Source organism: Manis pentadactyla, chromosome 2 (genome assembly GCF_030020395.1).
Source record: "Manis pentadactyla isolate mManPen7 chromosome 2, mManPen7.hap1, whole genome shotgun sequence".
Lineage (NCBI taxonomy): Eukaryota > Metazoa > Chordata > Mammalia > Pholidota > Manidae > Manis > Manis pentadactyla.
In genome coordinates, this window is record NC_080020.1 from 228,077,892 (window position 1) to 228,090,540 (window position 12,649).

General features: G+C 33.3%; 1 protein-coding gene across 1 annotated transcript in view; it reads left to right on the forward strand.

Annotated features, from left to right (window-relative positions):
* ROCK2 (Rho associated coiled-coil containing protein kinase 2) overlaps window positions 1-11,354 on the forward strand; it is a 158,796-nt gene extending 147,442 nt beyond the window's left edge. The window contains exons 30-34 of the mRNA XM_036881826.2: window positions 44-122; window positions 1,133-1,394; window positions 1,478-1,691; window positions 7,321-7,421; window positions 8,653-11,354. Of these exons, the coding sequence (XP_036737721.1) occupies window positions 44-122; window positions 1,133-1,394; window positions 1,478-1,691; window positions 7,321-7,408 (643 nt within the window). The 3' untranslated portion in view covers window positions 7,409-7,421; window positions 8,653-11,354. The remainder of the gene's footprint in view (window positions 1-43; window positions 123-1,132; window positions 1,395-1,477; window positions 1,692-7,320; window positions 7,422-8,652) is intronic.
* Window positions 11,355-12,649: the final 1,295 nt, after the last annotated feature.

Genomic DNA, 12,649 nt, shown 5'->3' on the forward strand with positions numbered 1-12,649 from the left:
ACCTTTGGTAATATTTTATTCCTTTATTAAAAATATTTTATAGCAAGCTATTTCATGTCCGACCAGTTACACAGACAGATGTATATAGAGCAGATGCTAAAGAAATTCCGAGGATATTCCAGGTAAACATAGTTTTATATTGTTACTGCTTTGTTGGTTGGTTTTGTTTTGTTTTACCCTTAGAAGTTCTCAGTATGTCATATCAAATTTTTTTTATTTGGCCTTCTTCAGATTATCTTTAAATTTTAGTCCTGTTTAAAGGTGGTTCCTTCTTTGGTGACTTTCTTGTTTATTCTGTTTGGGTATATTTTCATTCCTATTCTTTTGTTCAAGGTTGGGTATGACAGTTTTTAAGCATAAACTTTTTCCTGTTTTTGGTTTTATGCTCAGCTCTTTAAAAAGTGGGGAAAAAAATTGCTTGTGAAGTTAAAATTGTACACCCAGTAGCCCTTTTACTTCCAATTTAAAGTGAATTCAAGTTTTTCCCTTACTTTACTACTTCCATTTTAGTCAAAAATGAGTCAAACCTGTAATTAGTTACTGAGTTCCTTCTGTGTAAAAGCTGTTGTGCTTGGTATACTGTGGGGGGGATTGGCAGCTTGTTTTGCAGATGTGTGTAATGTTACTGGGAGTCTATCACACATCCTTACTTCTTGTTCTTTCTCCCTTAACTCTCCAAATACATATTTTTTAATTAAAGCTATGTTTTCAGTTACCACTCAGATGTCTGTTTTTGAGAATCATAAAGCATCAATTCATATATTTGCCACATCTCTTCAGGTGATTGTTTTGAATACTCCCTTCTAGAAAACTTTATAACATCCATCAAGTGGAAATTTACCTCTTGCTGGCCTGTTCTGATAAGACTGCTAAAACATAGTAAGATATCATGGAGAAACTAAGGAGTACTAGCCCCCATTCAAACAGGATCGATTGTTTTGAAATGAGAACCTAAGTGATTGTCTCATGGCTTTTCTCATACGAGTTCTTGATTGGACAGAATGTTTGAATGTCAAATGCGTTTTCTTCTCCTTGAATAATCTAGGCTTTTTTTTACACTATAATAAGAATTGTTTCTACATAAAAAATAACGTGTGTTTGGGAATCATTCATTTTTCTTTTTGGTGTCTAGATTCTGTATGCCAATGAAGGAGAAAGTAAGAAGGAACAGGAATTTCCAGTGGAGCCAGTGGGGGAAAAGTCAAATTATATTTGCCACAAGGGACATGAATTTATTCCTACTCTCTATCATTTCCCAACCAACTGTGAGGCTTGTATGAAGCCATTGTGGCATATGTTTAAACCTCCTCCTGCTTTAGAGTGCCGTCGCTGCCATATTAAATGTCATAAAGATCATATGGACAAAAAGGAGGAGATTATAGCACCTTGCAAAGGTAAATAGTTATTTTCTCTATCAACATTATTTATGTTCGGATCATTTTAAACATATTAATTTTTTACAAACATTTCTTTACAGTGTATTATGATATTTCAACGGCAAAGAATCTGTTGTTATTAGCAAATTCTACAGAAGAGCAGCAAAAATGGGTTAGTCGGTTGGTGAAAAAGATACCTAAAAAGCCTCCAGCTCCAGACCCCTTTGCACGGTCATCTCCTAGAACTTCAATGAAGATACAACAGAACCAGTCAATTAGACGGCCAAGTCGACAGCTTGCCCCAAACAAGCCAAGGTAATAAGTAAAAATGTGGTAAAAATTAAAGTTTTTTTTTTTTTTTTAGTTTTCCTATTTATATTTAAACTAAGTTTTTTCTAATTACGGTTTTCCTTTGCTTAGAATGAACCATGTATACCAAGTGTTTGAAACTGTGTTAGTGTATATCATTCATTGATTTGGATGAATATACTATAAATTTAGTTAATAAATCATACACATATATTAAACCAAAAACATATGGAGGGCTCATTTTTGTTGTATTTGTGTATATAATCATAATATGTTAGGATTTTATAAGCACATTCACTAGTGATTTAGTAGACAGGGTGCACACACAGACCTAAAGTGTTAGGTACACACATTGTATTTAATATTGCAAACCTCTTAAACTTATTTTATATTAGATGACTTGGGAGGCAGGACTAAAATCTTCTTAAGTCTTAACTCACATCTCTAAGTTTAAGATAACTTCTCAGGTTTAAAGAGCAATATAGATCAGCTTTGAAAGTGCAGATATTAGCTAAAGGGAAAAATGGGCATTCCTTGTAATTGAGGTGGAGTTGGGAATATGGAGTAAGTTTAGAGATGATTGTGAATGCACAAAAATGTTTTGATGAAGCCATTTTCATATGGCTACATTATAATCTAATTATTGATTCAGAATAACCATTTATTTGCTTACTAGCTGCTATAGCATTTATAAATATTGTTGCTCATTGAAATGAAGATTTCATTAGCTAAAGGATAAAGTATATACTGAGATCAGGTATCTAATCTCAGGTATCCTTTTTGTTCCCTAACACAGGACCTTCAGTATATGAATAATGATGTGCATTGGCTGTATTATCAGAAATCTTTTCATTCTAACCACAAACATCTTATATGAAACTTTTCTTGAAACTAATATCTCAAGGAAATAATTTAGAATGAAAAAGGTAGAATTGGTGTCTCAGCAGTGAAAAAGTTGACTTTTTCTGTGAGGTATGATAAAACTAAATATTATATAGTTAGTGATTATACGATAATAATTAAGCTGAAAAAACTCAAAGAATTCAGAGACACTGAAGGTCATTCTGTGTGCCATGTGCAAAACATCTAAAAATTATATTTCTATTAATACTGTAGAACTATTAAAGCACAAATGCTGCTTCTGTACATATTCTGTTCTCATTTAACTTCCTATATATTCTCTCATTTGATGTTTAAAATACTCCTTGGAGTAGAGGGGCAAATAATTTTAGATGCAGGACTATAAGAAATTAGTTTATGACCAAGAATTGGTTTATAGACCAAGTTAGGCATATTTTGAATTATGTGACATTTTTCATGTTCACTAACTTAGAAGTACTTTCCTTGCTCCTTTGTCCCCCAGTTCAGCATAATTGTCTATTGGAAAGCACACTTACTTTTGATTTTTTGTTACTTTTTGTTTTGTTTTAGTTCTGGCCCTGCCCTTCGCATCATTCTTCATTGATTTTTTTAACACATTTTTCATAGCAACAGTAAGTAATAGGGATTTCTTTCTCTCACAACTGTGCATGTAGATAAAACTAATATCGAAACTGACTGTAAAATGTATAGGGCGTTTTTGTGAAAATTGTTTAATATACTCTTTGAAATTTTAAACATAAAGATGGGCACATTTAAAAGATAATTTTATATTTTATTATGCCTCTGCAGCATATTTCCATTGTTTTTAACACCTGTGCCTCTACTGTTTCATTAATTCAGAAAATTGTATGTGTCTTACATGGATCACCCTACAGTATGCATTCCATTTTGGATATCACTTTAAGAGTGGCATACATAAATTGGAGGGTATGCAGAAGAAAATAACTGAGGTAGTAGTATGGGTCATTCAGAAGTGTTATACATGTTGAGTGATGGAACTAAGGATATTAGTCTTCTGAAGAAATGATTTGAAAGGATGGGAGATCATAAATAGCAAAACAGATTTAAAGTACTTTTCCTTCAAAGGTGGATTAGAACAAGAACCAAGTACAGAGGCATATCTTTAACTTAGCAAGGGAAACTATCAGACAATCAAAGATTTCAAAAATTGGAAAAATTGGCTTGCTCTGGAATAGCGAGTGCCCTGTCATCACAGGTTTTACCTGATCTAGATACTGCTTGGCAAAACTGTTAAGAAGCAGCCTCCTCAATCTGTCATATGCATACCATCTAACATTGATTGGGTAGCATGGTTTTAGAGGAGAGTCAAGCATTAGCTAGATGGCCTTTAATATTCTACTTATTTATAACATATTCCTATAGACAAATGGATAGAGCTGTTACAGGATCATCCAAGAAAACCTTAGGAACAGAATTTCTGGTATATATCAGCAGTAATTTAATATCTAGCTTTTTTTCTTTTTTAACCTCAGTGTCTGCCTTTGTTAATAACTGCACCATTACATTTTTTTCCTTCGGCTTCTGTGACATTCCTGGTTCTGATTGTGCTTTTAACTCTCTTTACTGCACTCCCTTTTTCTGTCGTGAGTGTTTTAAAGTAATAGATAATAAGTGTTAGCTATTATTATTATATAAAATAACACTTTCAAGGTCATAGTGTATGCCAGGTATTCTTCTGAGAGCATTACCTGTACTAATTTATGTGTCCTCATAACCAGCCTGTGATTTATTTAGCTCTTAATGTCTCCATTTAACAGGTGAGGAGATGAAAGCATGGAAACACTGTGCGCCCAAAGTCCCATAGATGATAGATAGGTAGCGGGGTGATAAGTTCAGATCCAGATAGTCTAGTTCTAAGCCCTGTATTTTCTGTAAAACTGTAATACGCCACTGCCTCACAGGGATACAAGTAGCAATTAATTGATTGACAGTTTATAATACATAATGTGTAGAAATGCTATTGTAAAGGAATGGTTCTTGGTAATTTTGAATTAAAATACTATGCTAGAAAAGTAGGAAATTTGTGAATAAAATGCCTACTTTTGATGAAGACAGTTTGGAGAGATTCCAATTTATTACAATGTAAGACTCAAAATACTGGTCTCTGCTGAGGGCATTTCTTCTTATTGTTCTTTTAAAGATTTTTTTAATGTAGTATTTAAGCTACACAGAAAAGTATAGAGCAGAAATGCAGTAAATGCTCATTTATCCCATTATAAGAAATAAAGCATTGCCAACACAATTAAAACTTAAGAGTGAGGGGAACCATGTCCTTATTACCTTATCTTTATTCTTTTCCACTTCTAAATATTAGAAAGTTAACAACAGACTAATCATTTGGGAAAAAATAAAAAGTTATGTACAACTTGAAATATCAAAAATAAATCCATAAGTAAACTAGAGGAAAATACGTGAATATATATCTGATACTGGATTGGAAAAGAACTTCCTAAGAAAGTAAAGTCAAAGATTAACTAACCAAAAGTTAAAGCCTGTAAATTATATATATGTAAGAAAGCTGGGTTAGTATCTTTGTATATAGCATTCTTACATGAATCGTTAAGGAAAACAAGTTTGCCTCTTCCTAATATAAAAAGTAGTGAGGAAGATGCAGGCATTACCATAACTAAGAAAAAATGGTCAACCTGATTATTAAGCAAAGAAAATAAAATTACAAATATGATATAAAACAGTTTTCACCTAACAAACTGGTAAGGATTAAGAAACTTGTATTGGCAAGATGTAAAGAATGGGAATTCTCATGTACTGCTTGCAGAACTCAGAATTAAACACACCCTTCTAAAGCAGTTTTTGGCAGTAAGTTTCATAGGCTAAAGTGTATAGCCATTAATTAATTCAATGGAAGAGATAAGACAGTCACACGGATGCTTACAGTACTATTTAAAATGTTTGTCGTACAGGCATGAATGAGTTTTTAGGGGAAACAAAGGAAAGCATGGAGAATTGTGCCTAAAGGCATCAAGAAGATCTAAAAAAAAAAAAAAATAGAGAATCAATAATTTTCCAGGCAAAGAAAAAAGGAAAGGCCAATTCTAGACGAAGTGTTACATGCAGAGGTACCAAGCTGTCAGAAATACTTTGTTTTTGTTATGTTGGGTGAGGAGATGGTAATGATAGTGAGTGCAGGAGATTACACTGGAGAGAATACTTGGAGCCACATTGAAAAGGACTGTGTACACTATAGGGTTTTTTATTTTGTTCTATAAATAGAAGTTGTTCCACAAGAGATTGGTATGTTTTGACTTAATGAGATCCTGAACTAAAATACTGATAGTGAAAATGCAGAGAAGAAACCAAGCTAAAGAAAGACTGAAGTTGAAATGGCAAGAATTAGATGATTGACATGGGCTGAGGGAGAGGTTTTAAGGGACGTCTCATCATGCATTGCACTAAGAGCCCTGGGGTTAGAGTTTTGCAATTTGAAGATTGTGATACAGCATATACTTTGTACACAATTCAAAAGTTTTGGATGGGTGTGAAATGCAGATTTTTTAATAAAGCATACTAGAACTGGGTCTTGGACACCCAGGAAGGCCTACGGATCTCAGTCTCCCAAGCAGTAAAGTTGAAACCATAGATAAAAGTTACTTTATATGTAAGCCTAGAAAAGTTAATAGATAATAGGCTGTGGTATGTGTTAAGTGAATACATAGTTATATCTACGGTTGTGTGTTTTCACATTGTTCTGCATTCAGCACATTTTGAAATAATGTGAGTTGGTTTGTTTACTTTTTAAATTTAAGTAATCATGCATAAACCTACTCTGATTTTCAGTCAACCAGCTACATTAGAAATCATCTCAGTTGGGTTTTCTTTTTTAATTTAAAAATACAGATACTCTCCACCCCTCTTCATGCCAATTTTATTAGAGTCTCTTGGGATAAGGTCTGGGAATATGCATTACAAATAGCATTGGGTAAATCATATTCACTAAAGTTTAAGAACCAACTTTAAGTTTAAAGTTAAAGCCACAGGTGAAACTTTGGGAACCAGATAAGTTCCTTGGTTCAGGTTGATTCATGAATGTCACAGTATAAACAATGAAAATGTTACTCCTGTTTTTTAAAATAAAAATGACTGCAATAATAGTTTATTGGATTGTGTTGAAAAGAAAAAGACTACATATATCCCCTGCTCTAAGTCCAGTTTATTTAGCCAAGATAACTTGCTAATGCTCTTGATATACTTACAGTTTTTCCCTTGTCTGTTTTTCATGGAAAGCATAAATGTTGATGACCCATTGAGCAAGTAGGATCGTGCTTAGATGGAGAAAGCTGTGTTCTTAATATTACTCCCCTTTTAAACTAGGGTCTATGGTACTATTCTGGGAAAATGTGAGCTGAGAAACTGGGCACTTTTGTGAAGGGAATGTTGACCAATTTTGAGCATTACTAGTTCTCAAATCAAACTGGCCATCAGGATGGTTACATCTTCATCTGGGCTGGGTAGAGAGATGGTATCTTACCCCCAAATATTATCTCTGTCCTCAGTTCCCTGTTATTTTGGAGAGCATACCTGGCCAATGTGATTATAATGCATTGATAAATAAAGATTTCCCTATATGCTTCCATCTTAATTTTAATCATGTTATTGATGAAGGGAAAGCTCAGATGCTTATAGCACATTCAAAGTGTGATTTCTAGATCATAGCATATTAAACTGCCATTTCTAAAGAGTGTTAGAGTATAAATTTGCCAACCTCCTATTGCAGATTGCTTGATTTGACATTTAAAGACTGGGATTGGTCATTTGATGATGTTGATGGTGGTGATGATGATGACGATGTATTTGATTTCTGAAGAAATAAATGGGGTAAATCAGAAAATGAAAAATGAGTTTCTTTAGTACTTCCAAGTAGTGCATGTGATTTGCACTTGGGTTTTCATGATTTGACTAGTTTTGAAGTTTTATTAAGTTGTTTTTAATAGCATATATTTGAAAAGTAGTTTACAGAGAAGTTTCTAACAGAAATTTCCATGTTAAGTTTAAGAGTGAAGTGCTATGTTCACATTCTTAATTGGCTATATATTTTGAATACAGTTGGAGTTATCATTTTTTATCTTAGGGCTGAAACATGCAGAAATAACAAAAGGAACTAATTCTGGTACTTCCTGTTTATTACAAAGAAACCGTATTAAGAGAAGTAAAATTTACAATCTTTTCAACTTCTTACAACTTTATCAGTTTGTGAACATAACATTGGATTCCTTCCTCCCTCCGTTCCTCCATCCTTCCCTCCTCTTTCCTTCTTTCTACCTGCAAGAATTCAAACCATGGACTGTCAGTTTAGTAAATGCTGTGAAATAGCTGTTTCTGATTTGGCTTGCTTTGTGATGCTGTGAAATGTTTGCTTTTTGAAAATTCAATGTTAACTCTTGCTGAGGACTACCAGTGATATGCTGTGAAAGTTCTTGTGCTTTTAGAAAGTGCAAAATAGTTTGGTTAAAAGTAGCTAAAGGAGATTTGAATGAAATTTGAACCCCATGAGTCAGACCTTTTACATGGAATGGATTTAAGAGAAGTGATATCTCAACATAAGTAAGCATGTTGCAAAACATAGACTTAAATCATGTAACATTGAGATCTGTTTATAACCAGGATTTGCAGAGTATTTTGTGTATATTTACTACAATAGGGTGTTTGTTCCCATTTTACAGTTTTTAAAAATGTGTCTAAGAGTCAAATGGTCCTGGTCCATGAGCCCACTGTTCTTTTAGCTACATGAGACAGCTACAGTTAATCCCCAAGTCATACCTAGATTCACATGAGTTATTCAGTGATGTATTGTCTAACCCTGATAGCCAGTTAACCATATTAAACTTGAGTGTCATGTTTGTAGCCAATATGGGAAATATAAGAATATAATTGCATGTACCTAAACATAACAAGAGTAATACAGTGAACATGTTTTGTGTTAGGTGTTAAAAGTATCGTAGTTGGAAGACTATATAGTTGACATAAATGGAATGCCTTCTCAAAAAATTTAACAATTTCTTAAATTATTTCACTGTATTAACTAACTTCATTTTTCCTTGTTTTCCAGCTAACTGCCTTCTGTGAATGCAGTCATTATTCAAGGTGATCATATTCTCCCAGTTAAAACAAGACTGAAATATGATGGCCCAAAATTTATTAAAAAGCTGTATTTTTCTGAGAGACTGATAAACTCACCCATACATACATACATATATATACACACACACATATATATGTATGTGTATATATATATATATACATGTATATATATGTTCCCTTTATTCCTGCAATATAAATTATAAATCTTCGAAGAGATTTTTCTGGGCTCCTTTAGAGCAACAAGTTGAACCAACAGTGATTGGTTAATAGAGTAAGAATATCATATGCAGCTCCTCTAAACTTGTTCCATAAAGCTCTCTTTGGCAGTCACTCACACTACATTGCACAAAAGGATTGAAAAGAATTAAACTTCAAAAAATCATCTTTTCAGCTTCAACAGAGAGATTTCACCAGCATATTTAGCAGACAAATCTCGGAATGGATTCCACTACAGTGATACAGACTACATCTTTAAGAAATGACCATTAACAAATACACACATAGTACTGTAATACTGCAAGAGGGTTTTTTTAATTTCCCACTTTATTTTTTTTATACACATTAATCCGATATCATTACTTACTGCAGTTGTAACTATGCACTTGTATAAAGCCATAATATTGGAGTTTATATCACTCATTTGTGTACCTGAGGGAAGCTGCATGTTCCTGTTTAAGCAGTTACTGTAACAAAAAGTTTGAAGTTAATTGTCAGTTTCCTAATGCTTTATGATAGGCAACTTTATCCATTTTGAATGCCTTAATTTAATTTTTTTCAAAGTCTCAATCCTTTACTATATTTTTAAAAAAAGAACAAGTGTTTACCAGCTCTTAGAATGCAAATTTGCTTTGCAGAAGAAAAATAGTGCACTATTTTTACACATAATGGTTATCAATGTCAGCCTATTTTGATTGTATAACAGCATTTTTTTAAAGTATTGGTGATAGAAACAATAATGGATAGTATTGGAACTAATATATCTTGTATGTATATCTATTATTCATCCAACCCTTTATACAGACCTCAGTATTAGTGTGTGACTATGAAACATTTTCTTTGTTTTGAATTTGCTGGCTACTCTAGGTGTGTTTTTATTTCTGATAAAGACATTTGTGATTATTTTTACATTTTCAGACTCAAGGTTCAAAAAATATCTCAAGTAGAAGAAGACCTAAGACATCCTGTAGATATATTTTAAATATTTAAATGTGATCCCTTAAATACACAACTGTGTATAGCAATATTTCAGTATTGGGTTAAGAAAAGGAAAACTGGTGACTGGGAAGGAGTAGCCTCAGAGGAACTTACACTGATTTATATTTTTTAAATGCTATTAAAGTTACAGTTTATGTAGGATCATTCCTGCTCTATTTCTCATTATCCCAGAAAAGTGTATGTTTTATACTGCTACAATATGCATCAATGATAAGCATCAAGTAAAAAAAAATTACATAGTCTTTTATCAATCTCTCTTTGTACACACCCACATGCAGAGTTTGGCATGATATTGAAATATATCATCTAATATTTCAGTGAAGGAAGTAGACATTTTTCACTGATTCCATTTAGAGTCAGTGTAGAGATGTTTAGAGAGTTAGATTACCAATTGTAAATACTATTGTGGAAATTGAAGAGGGGCTTTGGGCCTACTGGAGGACTGAAACTGAATCTTGTTGCTCTTACACCACCCGTCCTGCACTCCTTCATGCTGCCTGGGCTGAGACTAGATTTGCATGCCATTTCCCTCGCAGGACATGTTCTGCAGTTCTGGTTTGGGGCACAGCTTTTTTTTTTTTTTTAAGTAAGATTAAAAAATGAAAAATATATAAAATTTATATAGAATAAATATTTCCATTCATTAGACTTATTAAAAGGAGACTGAATATTTTATATAAAGATTTTGTTACACTATGGGAGGGTCTATCATAGTATTCTGAATTGGAGAGTATATATATATATATATATTTTTAATAAACTTTATTAAGGTGAAATAATTTGAAGTTTACACATGAGTAATTGAAATATTTGAGTAAAAATGGCAAGTTTAAATTTTGAATGCTGTATATATTAGAGAATATGGAGAATCATGGTGTGATGCAACTATATAAGGAAAATTAATGTGAAGTTTTGGGGGGGAAAAGATATTTTAAGGGGTGAAAAATATCTCTCCCATGGAGATTCTTCACATTATATGGTTTGACATAAGGGTGTATAAGGTTGTTTGTCCAACTAATGGAAATGTGCTTAATAAAAAATTCTGACCTTGGGTAAGAATTTGCTTTTCACCCATTGCTGGTTTCATGTACCTAACACGCGTGCATGCCCTTCACCAAGTGTCCTGTTTGCAGCAGTCATTAGTAAGATACTGGCTTGGTTTCACAACCTACCTGATTTTGTATCAGCTCGTCTTTTTCTTGAGGCTCCAAAACTTCCAAGATAAATATAAGACCGAAAGTTGCTTATTTCCTCACACCTGATTTCTCCTAGAGCCATAAATACCTCCTATTGAGAACTAAGAAGTAAATAATGAATAGCGAGATTTTCTTAGTTGGGTTGTTTGCTTTTCATTAGTGGGGTAGTGAGGCAAAAGTAGAAGGAAAACTGGTGCCGGTATTACTGTTGAAAATAAAATATATGTATGGTGAATTTCTGAAATGTATTCATTTTTTTTTTTAAAACATGTTATCTTGAAGCAAAATTTTTAAAAATCTACACCAATAAATCTAAAATAAAGGTTAGTGTTTTTAAAACTAACCTCTGCTAGATGAATCTGGCTCCGAAGGATCTCCTTTTGTATCAGTGTGTCTGTAGACCCTCAAGAAGGAATACTCTAGGTTGCCAAACCACAGTTAAGTTATGCTGCTGTTAACCTATTCTTACAGGATTCTGGTGATAAAATAGAGAAACTTAAGACACTATATTACTTCATTGAAACATGCTTTAAATAGCATGTTTAAAATCTGATGAGAGCAAGTCACCTCTGAGTTTCTCTGCCTATGTTGACACTGCTACTGATTCACCTCTCCTCCCTGGAATAAGGCTTCAGTTTCCCTATGTTGTGAAGATACCATGGTTGATTTGTAAAGCACTTTGAAGATATGCACTGTCTGACAGTGTTGAATCTTATGCTTGGGGGGCCTCTCCTTGATTCCCTTCCCCTTATAATAATGAGTTTTGTTAGGAATTGTAATAAGTTATGAACTGCATGGTTTAGATAATCATAAATATTTGGTCAGTTGTCCCCTTTGAACAAAAATCATAACCCCCTAATTTTTTTAAATTTTGTTGCATCTTTGTAGTAATGTAATTGTATCTTATGCCTGCTTTTTATATTAAAAAAATAAATTAAATAAATTAAGACATAAGCATTTTCATACTTTTCCTGTGAAATAATCGTGGAATGCTGCAACCTTCTAAAATTTACAAAAAAATCTTGCCTTCCCAGAAGATGGATAACAAAGAATGGTCATAGCAAACAGGTCTTAGCTACAGTTTCAGACTTGTGAGTCTTCAGTCCTGGCATGTAGTCTAACCTGGAAAACTACAAAACAATTTCAACTAGGAGTCTGTCTCTGGTTTGACTTAGTGTTTTGAGGAGCATGTAGACCTAACAATCCCATTTGAGTGTGGAGGGTAAGAAAAGTGGCCGGCTGGCTATTTGTCAGGAGTAATGTGCCGACAGATGGTTTTCTAGAAAGCATTTCTTTGGTAATCAGTGGGCTCTTTTCTAGGAAACCTACTGGCTGTCTGATCTGGGACAGGTTATTCACTCTGAGCCTCAGTGTTCTTAATTGTAAAATGGAAATTATTTATTTACAGGATTGTTGTGGGATTAAATATGATAAAGTATATGGCATAGCTTAAATGTTTATTCCCTTCCCTCGCAAAGGAGGAAAAAATGGAGAACTCTTCACCTAAGATAGTATTTTCTTAATAGAGTTGCTTTAGGCAATGAGAAGTAGTGA